Source organism: Natator depressus, chromosome 6 (assembly GCF_965152275.1).
Source record: "Natator depressus isolate rNatDep1 chromosome 6, rNatDep2.hap1, whole genome shotgun sequence".
Lineage (NCBI taxonomy): Eukaryota > Metazoa > Chordata > Testudines > Cheloniidae > Natator > Natator depressus.
The window spans coordinates 74,924,386-74,941,602 of record NC_134239.1 but is presented as its reverse complement, the minus strand read 5'-3'; the positions used below and the strand labels follow the sequence as shown (position 1 = coordinate 74,941,602).

Below are 17,217 nucleotides of genomic sequence, written 5' to 3'. Positions count from 1 at the left end.
AGCTCATTTGCATTATAAAATTAGAGCCAGGATGATTATCAGTTTGATTCCAATCCATTATAAATGAAATTCAGTCGGTGAGGATGAAGAAAGGAGGAAAAGAGTGTAAGAACAACTGCTTTGGGGGTGGGGGGAAACATCACAAAGCTTACTAGCATGTTACATGCAGCATTTTAATTTAAATAAAACAAAGTAGCTCTGAGAAGCTGCCTGCCTGTTGTGAACCAAGGAGGCTAATACGGTGTCAGGAATTTTCATATTTATTCTGTATCTATAGCTAAAGTTGGAAGAGCCAAACATGGTTTTGTTGCAGGTGAATTATAGTAGTGCTCACTAGTGTCACTGCTACACATGAGAAACAAATGCCCTGCCAGCATCTACATTTTCCTCACCACAGGAAATTTACTGTAAGCCGATATTGTGTCTACAAGGTCTCAGTCTACCCAGGAGAAGTTCTTAGAGGTTTTTTTTAAAAACACATACATACACACACACATGCACGCACGCGAATGGAAACTCAAAACTTGGAGTACAGGCAAACAAATTCTAGGTTATCCAGCTTCAGATTTAGGACCCAACCCCACAACCCTTACTCAAACATGCAATCCTACTGTAGTCAATGAAAATAGTTTTATGAATTTAATTACATCTGCGCACATCTGTAATTGTTAAAGGATGTGTCCTTTTTCTGCTCATTTAACTCAAAGGGGCTTTTAAATTTATGTATTTGCATTTAAGTTCAGGTCCTTACTATGAATTTATATTGGTTTATTCAGACTCTCAATGTGGGAGAGTTTTGTGGGGGTTTTATTGCCTTTTTTCACTTAAAAATACACATATCCAAAACACCATATTGACAGAGGCTCCAATCCCATAAACATACAGGAACATGCTTAACTTTAAACAGATAAATAGTTCCACTGATTTCACTGGGACAACTGTCCTGTGTACAGCTGAACATGTGGAAGTATTTGTAAGATCAGAGTTTAGGTGTATAGACAATTGACAGAGGATACCTTTTAAGGCCCCTCTCTTGGACAAGTCACCCAGAAAATTATATACAACTTATTGTCTGTTGCATCACCTGTCATAATACAATTCTTTCTAAGAGGATTTTAAAAAACAAAACAAAAATTACTTTTAGAAAGAAAAGCCATTAAAAATAAAGACAGTGTAGAGTTGAGGCTGACACTGATCTCTGATAACTCTCTTTAGGTTTTCTTGAAGTCTAGGTATATGATATGAAGTGTAATATTTACAATAAGAATAAAGAGTGAATTTCAGTATTAACTCTCTATTAGGATAATTAAAGATATTTACAGTAAATACTTGTAATTTAACTTTGATTCAGAGAGCACCCACATTCAATGAAAGGAAAGCAATTGATTTGCAGCCACATTTTTTAAATTAGACACACAAGTTGGGGGACTCAAATTTTTTGGATTCCCAACTTGAGACATCTTTGGCCTTGTTTTCAAAAGTTTTCATCTACAGTTCTCACTGACTTCATTCAGAACTCGGGTTGTCCAGCACTTGTGAAAAGATTAAAGGTGTCTCAAGTTGGGAAGCCAAAACTTAAGGCTCCCAAAATCAGAAGCCACGCTTGAAATTTTGACTTTAGTTATTTTAGTTCACACCAATCATTTTATCAGCAGAAATTATTTTATATCCATTTATTTATCTCAAGCCCTTAGAATGTAAAAGTAACTCAAACCTACAGATTTCAGGTCAGATGCTCCATTCCCAGGCTTTGATTTTGATCTCTCAAATACTGCTTTCAGCAACTCCTTTTCATTTCTCATTTTGCGTTTTATGGCTTCCAGCTCTGAAGTATCAACAGTCATCTCCTTTTTTGGAGGCCGCGTAAACAAAGCTTTAAATGCATCTAATGCCGACTCAGCTGGGCTTGGTTTTGTTTCTTCAGCAGGGAACAGGGGCTCTGTTCTATTGGTGGCTTTGCTCTCCTGGCCTTCATCACTGGTCTCAGTCTCACTAGTCTCCTCACCTGAATCTTTGGCTTTATCTTCATTTTTAGGGACCTCAATGTTTAACAGCTGAGAGAGCTGTTCCAACAAAGTAGGACTTGTTTTAGGCTCAGCTGGTTTCTTTTTAGTGAGCACGTCTGATATAATATTAGATTTCTTAACAGGCTGTTTTAATTTAAGCAGAGCCAAATCACTGTCCTTTGGTTTAATTTCTGTGATAGTCTCTCCATCCTCTGCAGCTAGACCTTTTTTTCGCACGCGCAATCCACTAAAGAAAGCAGGTAGCTGAAAGGTCTTTTCACCTACGGCTGATTTTGGGGAGGATGTGTTATTAGTGCCGTTTGCTGAAGATGCTTGTTCTTCTCCACTCAGAGGCTCTTGAGGATTTTCTTCTAGAGAAGGTGGGCCAATGCAGTGTTCGTCTGCTAACATTTTGTCTTCTCTAGCTGAGCTACATTCCAGATCACCATTCAGCTCTGTTGGAAGCTGCTGAGAAATTGGTGAGCTTGACTCAGTTTTCTCTCTCTCCACAGTGGCATTACTTTCACTGGACCCTTCTGATTCCAATTCTTCCTTATCCTGGTTGTTATTCTCTAAAGACTCATCAGACAAAGCCACAATAGTTAACACAGATTTGTTTGTTTTGTCTCCATCACTGTCTATGTCTGTACTCTCATTGTCCGATACTGTATCACTTGTTGTATAAGCCAAAGTACTTTGTACAAAAATGGCATCCTTGTCATCTCTGTCACATACAGACAAAGGAGGCTGTACAGACTCTAAATGAGGAAGAGGTGGTTCATTCTGTTCAGCTAGCTCCATATTCAGGTCAGCCTGCCCGCTGGCCTCTGGGTCAGCCTGGCTGCTGGCCTCCGGGTCAGCCTGCTGTATTTTGGGAAGCACATGATGTACTTCTGAATCATCATGACCACCACCACCCTTGTCTTGGTTGGCAGCTTGGGTATTTGTATCAGCATCAAAAGTTCGAAATGCCTTAAGTACTGCTTGTTTTTTCAAAGTTGCTGGTTCCAACTTAGTAGTAAATCCAAAAAGTGCTTTCATAGAAAATGCAGTGAAGAAAGGCTGGCTGCGTTCAGTCTCTGTTGCATGCCCTAGATCTAAAAGCTCACTGCTGCCAGGTGAAGTGTTATTTGCTTCCATGTTGGGCAAACCACAATATAGCTTTTACTTTTGTTATTACGGTTAGTTACCTTCTACACAATTGTTTATTACACCCATTCAGTCTATTAACTTACAACAGGAAATGCAATGGGAGCTCTTCTTTTTGTATCATAAGGAAAGCCGGTCTCCCCAAGGTCACACTATCCCTCCTTTCCTGTTTCTAGTGCTGTAGTATGGACTGAAAGCGTCTGTCAAATTTTACAACTCCAGTCCAAGAGAAACAAGCAGGCTCTGCATCTTGACATACAGTATTCAAAGTTCTTGGCAGCTTCGTTACTTGTTCCTTTACACAAAAGACTTTTTGTCAGCGAAAATCTGCCAGCATTGTACTCTCAGTTGAAAACCAGACCAATGATCACTGCCCCAATTCCTGCAATCCTACTGGCTACACAATCCTACTTGTTAAAAGTGAAGAGCAACTGTATAAATGAAAAAGCCTGTTGAACAGAACGAATCGCATTAGTTTCCTACTTCCTTATGGGTTGTGAACGTCTGTCTGCCGAAAACTCCTGAAAGCTTCTTTCATGTAACCTTTTCCACTTTGTCTAAGACCGCCTTTAGCAAATGCAACCACACAAAAAAACTCTGTAAAATTACAGATCCACACAAAGCAATACTTCAAAAATCTCTACCAAACAAACAAAAACAACCTTCGTTGATCTTCTGGACTGTTCTGAATTCTCAACCAGCTACAGTATCTAGACGTAGTACCCTTGAAACTGAATAAAAAATATCAAGCTCTCTCCTTCCGCTTTGCTGCAGGTTTCATCTGGAATGCAGATTTCAGGCTCCAGGGCCAGTTTAAAAAAAAAAAAACAAACCTCACACACACACCCACCAAGAAGACTGGTTTCATATTACTACTGGTTTAACTCTCCAGGGCTATTTCTGTGAACTATAAACAGGTACTTATCGACCATTCACCACACCCAATGACAAAAAGCTGAAAGGGTAGGCAGAGTAAACAGTGAAAGCTCAGAAGTGAGCAATTAACTGTGTAGAGAACAGGAGTTGTGTTAGTTTTTTATTATTTCAAAGTACAATACCTTCTGCAGAGACATTTCAGTTCAATAATTTCCTCTATATTGCCTACATAACGCTATATATGTAAGGGGCTCTCTAAGGTAATTTCACTGTTTGGGAATGAAAGCTACAAGTTTGTAAACCTCAGCATTTCCAAGGGAAACTTTTTTATTTGTATCATATAAATAAAGCTCATGCATGCAATCTGCAAAAGTTCTCTCACACTAAGAGTAAGGTTCATTTTTATTCCTTTTTCAATTTAAGAAACTGCAAAAATTGCAAATACACGAGAAATTCCCAATTTCCTTGTCTACTTCTTCCTGCACCATTAAGAGACTTGTTAAATGTGAGACCACCCATTCACCTATTATGGATGACACAGTGGTTAATGTGCTAATGGTTCTGATACAATGATCCATAACTCACGTAGTGGTGAAGATTACAGCATGTAGCTAATCATGAGGTTAATTTCCACCATTCATTTCTGTGATATTAGCTTCTTCTGAAGAAAAGCCATTTGCAGATAATATACCACTGGTATGCCAAAGTTTAGAAAAAATGTAACTACAAGGCTGGTTATTGAAATAGACAATGCCCACTTCTGTGTCCTATGCACTGAGAAAGTGCACTATCAATTTATTATATTTAACTTCATGCCTAAATATTTCAAAAAATTAAGAAAGCATGAAAATAATTAGGGAAAAGTTTTTTTTGAAAATGTAAAATGACAAAGTAAGAAAGTTCATAAGATCTAAAAAAAAAAAAAAAGTTGATTACACTTCTGACTTTTACTCAGCTCAGAAACAAAGCCTCCCTAACATCAAGTTGTGATGTTAAGGACTTATCTCAGGCATACACACTCTTTCTGAATTATATATTTGCACCAATTTATTTGAGCATAAGCTTTCGTGAGCTACAGCCCACTTCATCGGATGCATTCCACTGAATGCATCCGATGTAGTGTGAAGTGAGCTATAGCTCACGAAAGCTTATGCTCAAATAAATTGGTTAGTCTCTAAGGTGCCACAAGTACTCCTTTTCTTTAAATGGTTAAAAAGATTTTTTGGAGAGAGGGAGGGCGGAGTTGAGTGAGTGAGCAGTTCCTGCAGGAACAGACATGGGCACAGAGGCAAGTCCTGTGAGAGTATCTGAAGGAGCTGAGGCCCACCCAAGCTTCCAGGGGATGGTAAGTTTTAGGGAAGACAGCTGAACAGTAGGCATTATTTATAGTTTTAAGATCTCTTTCTCTGAAATGCTTTGCAAAGCAACAGATTGTTTATTTAAGAAGGCTGCTTGATCACTCGGTGCCATTGGAAATAGCTTCTGAGGAGCAGAACTGCAGATACTGACTATAACTTGGGCCTGCTAAAGTAATCACAGTTAGTACTAGGGGACTGCAACCCAAGGCCCAGTCTGAATGGGGGAGAATCACATGATTCCACCCCAAGAAAGGTGAAGGTAGAGAGGCTTGTCACCTGCGAGGGTACAATCAAGGACAGCAGGTGCAGATCAAGGTGCAATTAGCTCAGTAGCAGTGACAGCACTCATTTGCAGTGAAGATAAGGAGGTTTTATGACCTATTGTTAATATGTATTCCAGATAAATTGTAGACTTATACAATAAAGACTTTGTGTCCAGCTGTCAGAATTGGAGCAGTGAAAAAAGGGGGTGAAATAGTGTATTGCACAAGTGGCAATACCTTGTGATGAGCCAGATCCAATCCCTACAGAAGCAGCTGCTCTTCTAGAGAAAGGTACCTAGCAAACAACACTGGTTTACAATTTGCCTTTTTCACTTCCTGAAGCACATTATCAGGAAAACAATCTCCCTGTCCCAAAGCCATCAGGACCTCAGCCTGAGGGAAGGAGCCCAACTTTGTATCCACTACTGGGAAAAATATCCCAAGATCCAGGTACTCTACAACCAATTCAAGGTTACCACACAACCTACAGGCTACTCAGTTTACCCATCCCTGGCCTCATATAAAACTTCCACAATCCATTCAGGTTTCAAAATCAGACAGTCGCCTCAAACAAGGAGACAGAATCATTGGTAAAAAAACAAGCACTCCTATCTATTGGATAAGGTGTTTCTGAGTAAAACATAACTAGTGTGTGTGGTGTGTATGAATAAGCCAAAGATACCATCATGCAGTGAGAAATGAATGGGATTGAGTTGACATACAGGAGTTTTAACACTGAGGGAATCAATCTCCTGCGAAACATCCTCTAGCAGAACTCGCTACTGACCCTGGACTCAAAGGGTGCATGTTTCTCAGTACCCCTCTATAAATAGCTACAGTTTCTCTAAGAAGAATAGGTTATGGCAATTTACAAATCCTGCCACCCGGTTCTGCCCTGACCTATCTTCAGCTCCCTAATGCTTCAAAAAAAGCTCTTGAAATCAGTGGTAGCAACTTTCAGAACCAGGAGGAGTCGACATACTAATTATACCACAGAAAAAACATTCATGACAACTGAAAGTACATTTAATAATCCACATCCTTTGTGACCTACATTTAAATCACAGATGGAAGTTACACACCCCTCCCATTACCCTCTCAGGGACAGAATTCTTGAAGTACATAATGCCTTCCCTGGGGAGAGTCTTAAAACACATAATAAAAGACACAAAGAAAATAACCCTTCCCCTCAGGGATTTAAACCAGGGTCCTAGACTTTCTGTCAGAAACAGTTCAGGTGACATTCCCAGATCCTTTCTGTTACCAGAACCACAGATTAATGGGATGGACATGAACACACAGGCTAGTCTACAACCATATGGTAATACTATACAGGAAGCTAAGGAGGAATTTCAATGTGGCTCCAATGCATGGGGATTTGGAAGGAGAAGTATTTGAATCATCTCTTGAAAATGATTACACAATTAGAGGTCAATTACTTGTTCTACAGAGGGCAAGCCATCATCAGAAAATAATGATTTCCATAGCAATGCCTTTTTGATTTGTTTACCACCAAAATAAAAAAGGATGATGCTGGTTGTGTGTTCTCTTCTGCTTAGACAAGGGCTCAGCAGTCAGATACAACAAAAGGCTGAAGTTCTGCATTCTAGCTTGCTTACAAAAACCACCAATGATTGTGGGGATGACTGTAGCCTATCACATCAATTATCCAGGAAGATAGAATGCACATGTGTGGTAGACTCAAATAATCCAACACTCAAAACAAAAGCGTTTAAATGGTTATAGCAAACTGCACACACAGACCAATTCATTTTCTGCCTTAGTCACCAACTGGAAAAAAAATTCTTTGAGGACTCATATGTGAGTAGTGAACTCATATCATAACAATATGATTATGATGAAGGATTTTAGTGTTCATAATCCCAGAATAGATTAAACTGATTTTTAAAGACTTTGCCTCCCTTTCTCCCTGCTCCTTAGATATCACTACAGGGCAGAACTAAGTTGTCTTTTCTGAGCATTTCCATACCTTAGATTTGTTTTAATTTTAATCTTAACTCTAATTTTTCTGGTTTTATAAATGCTTGTTTTTGAGAAATTTACCGTTACCCTGCAATGGATTTTACCCTAGATTACTTTCAATTTCTAACACATCAGGCCTCTTCCACAGCTTTCAGAAGGAACTAATGTGGTGCGTATACAGCCTCCACCACAGTAGTACATACATTTATGAAGGAATTTGGGGTCCCTAAAACAAAAACTACCCTTAAAGCAGATTGGTGAGAATGTGATGGCTAGTGGTCCTAATGAAATCTGTATCCCCGTGCTACTACACAGGTAAATACAATAATTCTTACTTTCTGTTTACCAATTAGGTCATTAAACTAAAAACTACATAGGTCATTAAACATTTACAGATCAATGATTTCAGCAGTGTATCTCAAAAAAGAAGTTACGTATTTGGCTCAAATCCCAACTGTGAGATTTAACAAAAGGTGTGAAGGAGTCACACACACACACACAGAGTGCTAGATAAACCACATAATGGGATCTGGACAAAGTGCACCATTCCTATGCAAATGATTAGGAACTACAAAAGTAACCTCACCCTGAAAGAGCTACCAGCCAAACTGCTTGCACTTCTGTGTCATATCCTTAAAGAGCAGGAATTAAAGTCAAATATGTTACACAACACAGGGACCAATTTCATCTTAACTGGGTGTTCTTTAGTTGGGAGGATCAAAATAGCCTCTTGCTGAGTCATTTACTCAGCCATTAACCCAGAACAGAGTTATGTCCATCCGCATACTTTAACAGATATAAATGATTGTTTGCTAGGTCAAGAGTCATGGTTTAAAAAAAAGGAGGCAGAGAGAGAGAGAGACTGAGCTCACAACCCTGGATCCACACAGTATATGATTCCAAGTATATCCCAGATGATGAGAGACATTTCAAGGTTGCAGCAGTGAGGCAAACATAGGAACAAAGGAGCATGGGAAATGGGATGACGACACTGAAGATCCATTTGTTAACAGAAGTCTTAGTGAAAGCTATAAAAGTTAATATTTATTTTTGCTGCTTTTCTAGAGCAATAGTAGACAATTAGAATAGCACTGGAATAATGTAGTTTACATCCTTGTTTGGACTGCTGTTGGACTTAGTGCTTTTAAGGTTTTATCCTCTGTTCAATGACAGCCTGCAGCCCCTCAATTTTTGGAAGTTTGTAAGTGTCAGAGTAATCTCAGTTTTTATGTTTGATTAAAAAAACATTGATATTGTAAATAAATGGTTAGAGTTTTGAAAAGCTTATCAAGAATTTTTCCTATAAATAAATTAGAAATTATTCTCTTTCCATTCCCTTATGCAGCCACTCAGAGCTAGCCAATCAACAGCTGTAGGTCTCAACTATATAGGACCCCGGGATTAATTTATAACTGTGTAGGTACTGATGTTGTTAGGACCACCAGATGGCTGCCTGTACCTATTGAAGTCCTGGGGGTGGGCAGGCACAAGCCCATCCAGATCTGAAGGTCCCTCCCCCAGCCTAAAGGGGAGGAGCTACTGAACCCATGGATCAAGCGAGTTCGGGGTACAACTAATGATGAACAGGGACAGGAGTGCAGGTCACAGGGTCATAAGCAGGAAGCCTGAGGGGGACACTAAGCAGAGAACCCCAGATAGTGCCCACTGCTCCTCAAAGGTGTCTAGGGAGCCAGGGAATGCACGATGGCTGCCTGAAGCTGAGTCAACACTGTAGTTCCACTGAGAGATCGATCTGGCCACAAGGGGAACTCAACAGCATGAGAGGCTACTGAGTTAAATCTAGATTACTCCTGCGTACTAATCTGGGCACTGACACGGATTATCTGTGGCTTAGTCAAATCATTTCATCCTCCTACTTTAATTTCTCCATTTGTAAAATTAGGATAATACGACCATGCCACACAATGATGTTGACAAGATTAGTTAATGTTTGGGAGGTGCTAAAAATTATTATGAAAGGTACACAAACACAAAATGGAATACAGGTTAGAGCAGGGGTAAGCAACCTTCAGCATGCGGTCCATTCGGGTAATCCGCTGGCAGGCCGTGAGACATTTTGTTTACGTTGACCGTCCGCAGGCATGGCCCCCTGCAGCTCCCATTGGCCGAGAATGGCGAACCATGGCCACTGTGGGCCGTGCCTGCGGATGGTCAACACAAGCAAAATGTGTCGCGGCCCGCCAGCGGATTACCCTGATGGGCCGCGTGCCGAAGGTTGCTGATCCCTGGATTAGAGCAATGGTGAGAGGCAGAATGGACTAGTGAATTGGACACCAGATTGGGACCAAGCAGACTTGGATTCTAGTTGCTGCTCTACTATGTTGCATGAACTTCATTTCCTCTCTATGTGCTTCTCTTCCCTATCCCACCTTTTGTTGGTCTTTTCTTTTTAGACTGTAAACTCTCCAGGGCAGGGAATTTTTCTTATTCTACCTAGCACTCTAGAGCCCTAATCTTAGTTGGAACCTCTAGATGCTCCCACAATACAAATAAATCATAATATAAGAAAAAGGGAGTAAATGAGTTCAATGGGGAAAAGAGTGAAAAAACAGTAAGTGCCTACTTGTGAAAACACTAGCTATTAACATTTATCTTTCACTTAAAAGAGGCAAAACACACACATAACAGGGGCAGTAAAGTTCCTGAATGTCTTTTTCTTCAGAAGTCAATACATAGCTAACCAGCAGTCTGATTAACACTTACATTTGTATAGGGGATGCATTAAAAAAAGGCAATTCATTACTGGAACAAAGCACCCATAAGGTGCTGACCATACCAAGAATAATTAGGTTTTTAGGATTTTAGGGCTGTGAGTGACCTCAGCTCCCACTGATTAGTGAGCTATACTTATGAGTTATTGTATAAGTGCTAACATTTCAGAAAGTGAAGTAGCCGCCAGGAGGACAACCACTTTAGGTTTGATTTTGACCAACAGAGAACAATTGGTAGCAAATCTGGTGGAAGACAATTTGGGTGCAAGTGATCATGAAATGATGATTTTATGATTCTGAGAAAAGGAAGGGGTGAGAGCAGCAGAATAAGGACAATGGACTTCAAAAAAGAAGATTAACTCAGAACTGGTAGGTAGGGTCCCATGGGAAGAAAATCCAATTTCCTTCTTTGACAGGGTTACTGGACTACTGGATTGGGGAAGCAGTAGATGTGATATATCTTGATTTTCGTAAGGATTTTGATACAGTCCCACATGACATTCTCATAAGCAAGGAAATGTTGTCTAGATGAAATTATTATAAGATGGGTGTCCAAACTGGTTGAAAGACCATACCTAAAGGATAGATATCAATGGATTGCTGTTCAACTGAGAAGGCATATCTAGTTGGGGCTCATAGGGGTTAGTCAATATTCTGTTCAATATTTTCATTAATGACATGGATAATGGAGTGTAGAGTGTGCTTATAAAACTTACAGATGAAACCAATCAGAGAGGGGTTGCAAGCACTTTGAAGGACAAGATTAGAATTCAAAATGACCTTGACAAATTGGAAAATTGTTCTGAATACAACAAGATGAAATTCAATAAAGTTAAATGCAAAGTACTTCATTTAGGAAGGAAAAATAAAATGCACAACTGCAAAATGGGCACTTGCTGGGTAGGTGGTAGTACTGCTAAATAGGATTTAGGGGTTATAGTGGATCACAAATTGAATATGTGTCAACAATGTGATGCAGCTTGAAAAAAAAAGTAAATATGATTCTGGGTGTTGACAGGACTGTTGTATGTATAACACGGGAGGAAATTGTCCTGCTCTACTCAGCACTGTTGAGGCCTCAGTTGGAGTACTTTGTCCAGTTCTGGAAGCCACACTTTAGGAAAGATATGGACATACTTGAGGGAGTCCAAAGGAGAGCAACAAAAATGAGAAAAGGGTTAGAAAGCCAGACTTAAGAGGATATTTTAAAAAAAACTGGGAATGTTAGTCTTGAGAAAAGAAGACTGAGGGGGGACATGATAGCAGTCCTCAAATATGTTAAATATATTGAGAACTTTGATCAATTGTTCTCCACGTACACTGAAGGAAGGGCAAGAAGTAATGGGCTTTATCTACAGCGAGAGAGATTTAGGTTAATTATTAGGAAACCTTTCTAATTATAATGATAATTAAGAACTTCAGGCTTCCAAAGGAGGTTGTGGAATCTCCAACTCTAGAGGTTTTTAAAAACAGGTTGGACAGACACCTGCCAGGGATGTTTTAGGTTTACTTGGTCCTGCCTCAGCACAGGGGTCTGGACACGACGACTGCTTGAGATCCGTTTCAGCCCTACATTTCCATGATTCTGTACTTTATAAACTTTTTTTTTTTTTAAACCCAGACACTATGGAATTGAGTCCCTACAAAGAGAAGCGAAATGGAAATAAGAGCAATGCCTTCTTAGAGGCAGAAGTAATGCACTGAGAAGTATTTCTCACCAGTAAGGTACATGTTGGCACCTGTTTTAAGTGTCTTTTTACTCTGAGATATGACACTGAATAAATGGCAGGGTGGGGTTCCATGTTTAATTGTTTTCAATATTTTCTACATCAGACACAATTACTTCACAAGTCACAAGTCTGTGTAACTGAAAACCCTGCAAACTCAAACTGTGATCTGAAGGTAAAGATGAGATCTTCTGATTCATCAAAACAAATAAAGATTTTGCATTTTGCTTTTGATATTCAAGACAGAGCAGAAGCCATCTCAATTTCCCATAGCTACTTTGCCTGCTCAGGACTAACAGAATAAAAAAAAACATATTTATTCAGTAACTAAAGCATGTAAGACTTGCAGTGCACACAGGGACTGGATCTGTTGTGTAAAACAGGTGCTGTTTTGACGTTCACTATGGTGACCATCACCACACTTTAGGGGATAATCACTTAGATTGAGAGTCTTTTGGAAATAGTTGCATGAACACTTCTTTTTTCCTTGACAGCAACAGAGGGAAATCAAACTTTTATAGAGTGGCTAACGAGTTCTCTAAAGAGAGAAATTTGTTTGTTTGTTTTTTAACAAAAAAGGTGATGCAAGATTAAGAAAAGATGAAAACAAACTACTTTACTAATGTCAGATTTCCCATATTAATTCAAATTACTGTGGTCAATTAATTTTAATTTGAAATATCCCCTACTGTATATGAAGGCTTTATATGCATGTGCAATTTTTGAACCATGGATTGACTTCTCCCTGTTGCAGCATCCATTTGCAGCAGTAGAAGCAGACAAGGACCAAAACCAATCCATTCCATCCTAGTTGTTTTTCATTTCAAGAAATTATCTAAAGAATATTCCAAAAACGCTAGTGTGAGATGTAATTTATGTATGTACTATCACAGTAGCACATCAACAGTCAAAATAGTTATTTTAACAAATTAAGTGAGGGTGAGATGGACGAAAAGCTACAATTAAAAACAGTTCAAAGATAAAGTACCAGATGAGCTCAAGTTCAGTGATATAATAGACTGAATTATTCTAAATCAATTCTAGTATCTCTGTCAATAGATGTCACTGTTACACATTGTTTTGTTTCAAGCATTACCACATACTGAATCAGTAATGAATAGCTGCTAGAAAAGGTTTAACAAAAAAATTACCGTAATTTTGTTATATATTTCAACCTAGCAAATGCGCATGCTCTCTCCCTGTCTTCCCCTCCCTGTCTTCCCTTGGAGGAGTATTTGCATTTCCTGAAAACTCAATGGCCTTGCAGCTAACTGGAAGTCATACTCCAGCCTAAAATAAGAAGTTTGTTTTAGATCATTTGGAACCTATTTGTAATAAAAAACTAATGCGCTCAATAAGTGCCTGTTGGTCAAAAACCAGTATGCACCTACCCTGTCTTTCAGAGAACTACTTACATTCAGGTCGAGGCTCAGATGCAATATATTTCTGTTGACTCTTTCTCCCTCATTATAATCTGCAAATGGCACAGATTGTCCCAACCTGCAACCCAAAACCCAGACATCTTCATCTCTGTTTGTGACATCTACATTAGTTGGTTGTTCAGTGAAGCCATCCTTCAAAGCAGTCTCTGCTGGAATACCTACAAGATTTTAACAAAAAGAAAAGAATTATCCACATCAATGAGAACTCTACTGAGTATAATTAGGGACACCCCCCACCCCCCCAAGTCCCCATGGCACTTAGGCAAAGATGACTTTGTCCAATGTTGTACCAACATACACTAGTCCTTAAAACCAAAATGGCTTAAAAAGTATAAATAGATGGTTTTTAATCCACAGTGACATGTTCCGTGGAACAAGGCAAAAATATACATAATATATATATAAAACAAAGTTATAATACTTCTATTGTCAAAGCAATTACTGTAATTTTGCCACAGATCTAGTCCTAAACATGTACAGTAGTACAGGTAGTATTCTTTTTCTGTTAGCTTACTGTGATTTTCAGTGTACAATGGTTCCTATTCCCATCCTTCAAACGGCAAAAGCAATAAATCTAACAAAGTGAGTGAATCCTTCAAAGCATGAACATTTTGAATAATGTATATAGACACACACAGTCTGCCTTTTCTTGTAACTTTACCATAGGTGTGCATGCACACGCATACACTGCACAACAATCTCCACAAATATTCTGATGGAAATATGCATGCTAAACAAACTTTGTTAACAGTTTGCTGCTATACATCATCATTTTGCAGATGACTTAGGACTGTACATGTAACTGTACACTTTTAATTTAATTTTTGACATCTTCTTAACGTGAAACACTGAGGCTGACATTTTCAAACTTGGTTGCATGAAGATAAACTTAAATCCATATTTAGGCACCTAAATAAATATCCTGATTGTCAGAGCTACTAAGTACTAAGTTTTCAGTAACTTCAGGACAACACCGGAGCAATACCCAAATCTATATAAAATGCATTTAAATCAGAATATGATGATAATTCAAATAATTGATGCAACATCTAATTAAATGGCAAGCAAGCATCAGTGTGGTGGCCAGCAAGAAGGTTAACATTTTCAGAAAAGGTGAATGTCTAATCCAATGAAGAGGTTTTATCCTAAGATATTGCAGTTTAGTGTAATTAAGTGAAATGTGATTGAATTTAATTTTCTTGCCAAGAGAGCTAATGCTTAGCCTACAGTGTACACAATTTCTTGCCTTCAAGTCCAAAGCCAGTCTAATTTTATTAAAACCATCACCATATGTGTTGCAGATATTAAGTTATCCAACGTTAGGTTTGTTTAAAAAATAAGACATTTATAAATTAGATATAAAATTTGCTCCTGGCATAAATTTGGCCTACCATGCTGTGATGGGTTGCCCCCCCCCCAGGGTGCCCCTGATATACTGGGGTACCACTGAGCCTGCCCGTTCCACAAGCCTGGGATCCCTCACCCTATCCTGCTGAGCCAGACCCTCAAGCCTCCTCCAGCACACATACAGATAGGGACACACACAGTTGCAGAAAGACAGACACTGAAATCAGCTCTGCGTAGGAAGACTCAGCTCAGGAATTGCCCAGCACTCAAGTGCACACCCCCTCTGGAGTGTAAACCTAAAATTGTATTGTTTTGCGCTGCCCGGAAATCTGTACAGTGTAAGCTCGTAAAAATACCCCCTTCCTCAATGTAGAGGAAGATATTCACAGCTTTTTTCCCCACAGTTATGAATTGCACAAACTGGTTTAAAGAAAACAAAACAAGTTTATTAACTACAAAGGAAAGATTTTAACTGATTATACGGGATAGCAAACAGATCAAAGCAGATCCCTGAGCAAATAAAGCAAACACGCAAACTAAGTTTAATACATTAAAGAAACTGGTTACACGTAGTAATTTCTTACCCTAAATGTTGTTTTAGGCATTCCTTTCACAGGCCAGACACCTTTTCCAGCCCAGGCTCAGCTCTTCACCCCCCCACCCCCAGTCCTTGTTTCTTAGATATTCTCCACAGTCATCCTGGGCGGGGATTCAATGAAGAAGGAGCTCTGAGTAACTCACTTCCCTGCCTTAAATAGGATTTATATATGGCAGGAATCCTTTGTTTCCCAGTTTGAGTCCCACCCCCTATTACTGGAAATATACGAGGAGGCCAAGATAGGGTCCAGTACCAGGTGACATGATCACATGACCCTGCAGTGTCAAAGCAGCATCCCAGGAAGCTTCTCAGGAAGGTGAAGATTAACATTTCCAAAATCCCATTGTTCTCCCTGATGGTTCATTGACTAACCAGCCAGACTAATTGCATTTAGTCTGGTGGGTGTTCCCCAGGTGCAGACACTTTTGTAATTGATACATAGTTAATATTCCTAACTTCAGATGCAGAAATAATACATGCATACAAATAGGATTATCACATTCAGCAAATCCTAACCTTTCCAATGATATCTCACATGACCCATCTTGCACAACATACATCTTAGTAATGCCATATTCATATCATAAGCATATTTCTATGAAGAATATGGGGCGTAGTGTCACACATGCCTCAGCAGCTAATTTCACGTACGGAATCTAATTGCATGGACACATGGAGCCAAGGATTACGGTTGACCATAATGGCCAGAAAAAATCTTCAATTTTGTGGAAGGTAAAAGATTTAGAACAAGGTTGTGGACTTACACATCCAAAATCTGCTTATTCAAGCGCATAAATATAGATTTATCTGATACAGGCTCCAATAAGTCAATCCACTTACAGTGAGAAACAGTCAGGAGTTTTCATAGATGGCCATTAAATTTTGATTGTTTTCAGAGAAACGAATGTAGCAACAGTAAAATCCAAACATTTTAATATATCTAATTTTATTCTCCATCTACTGCCTTCCTTCTTACATTAACATTAAAATATTGCATAAAGATGCTGAGGATTTAACTACAGTCACAAAGCAAGTGCATTGTCTGGTTCCTTCCACAAATACAGCTAACAATAATAAAGTCCACATCTTCGATGATCGATAAGAGTATGATTTAACATAGATCTCTTCACAGCTAGGAACCATTTAGGGCATAGCAGCTGTTGTCTGCTCAATAGTTTAAAAAAAAGACCCCATCAAGCTTCACAGTTAGCTGCAGCTTGACTATATAAAATAAATCATACTTCAAAGAGAAGTGAAAGAGAATCTACCTTTCCTAAATGAGTGCAACCTAGTGTCTAAAAACTGTAGAACCTCCAACTGTATAACCACTACATCAAGAGAGAGAACATTTTTAACTCAGATGACTAAAGTTAGGAACCTAAATCCATATTTACATACCTAAATAAGTGGCCTGATTTTCAAAAGTCATGCACACTTTTAACTAATAATGAAGTCACTTTGAACTTGGGAACTGTGAACATTCCATCTCTCTGAAAACCAGGCCACTTATTTAGATGATAAAAATATGTATTAATTGCCTAATTTTAAATGTCCATGCTTCAATATTTTGACCCTATAGATTAGGACGAAACTCTACTTAATGCCCATTTCTATTTGTACCTATTTGGAGAGCTGTGTACTGAAAGCAATGTATCATATATAGGTACAACTAAGGCCTGTTCTATGCTAAAGAGTTAGGTCAATGTAAGGCAGCTTACCAATGTAAGTGCCCTACT

General features: G+C 38.9%; 1 protein-coding gene across 2 annotated transcripts in view; it reads right to left on the bottom strand.

Moving 5' to 3' along the window:
• FMN1 (formin 1) overlaps nucleotides 1-17,217 on the bottom strand; it is a 391,310-nt gene that overhangs the window by 252,810 nt on the left and 121,283 nt on the right. Inside the window, exon 3 of one of the 2 annotated variants that reach the window (XM_074955742.1) lies at nucleotides 13,510-13,694. In XM_074955742.1, coding sequence (XP_074811843.1) covers nucleotides 13,510-13,694 — 185 coding nt within the window. Of the gene's footprint in view, nucleotides 1-1,718; nucleotides 3,564-13,509; nucleotides 13,695-17,217 lie in introns of those variants that run through there. The other variant, XM_074955743.1, reaches the window with a different exon arrangement.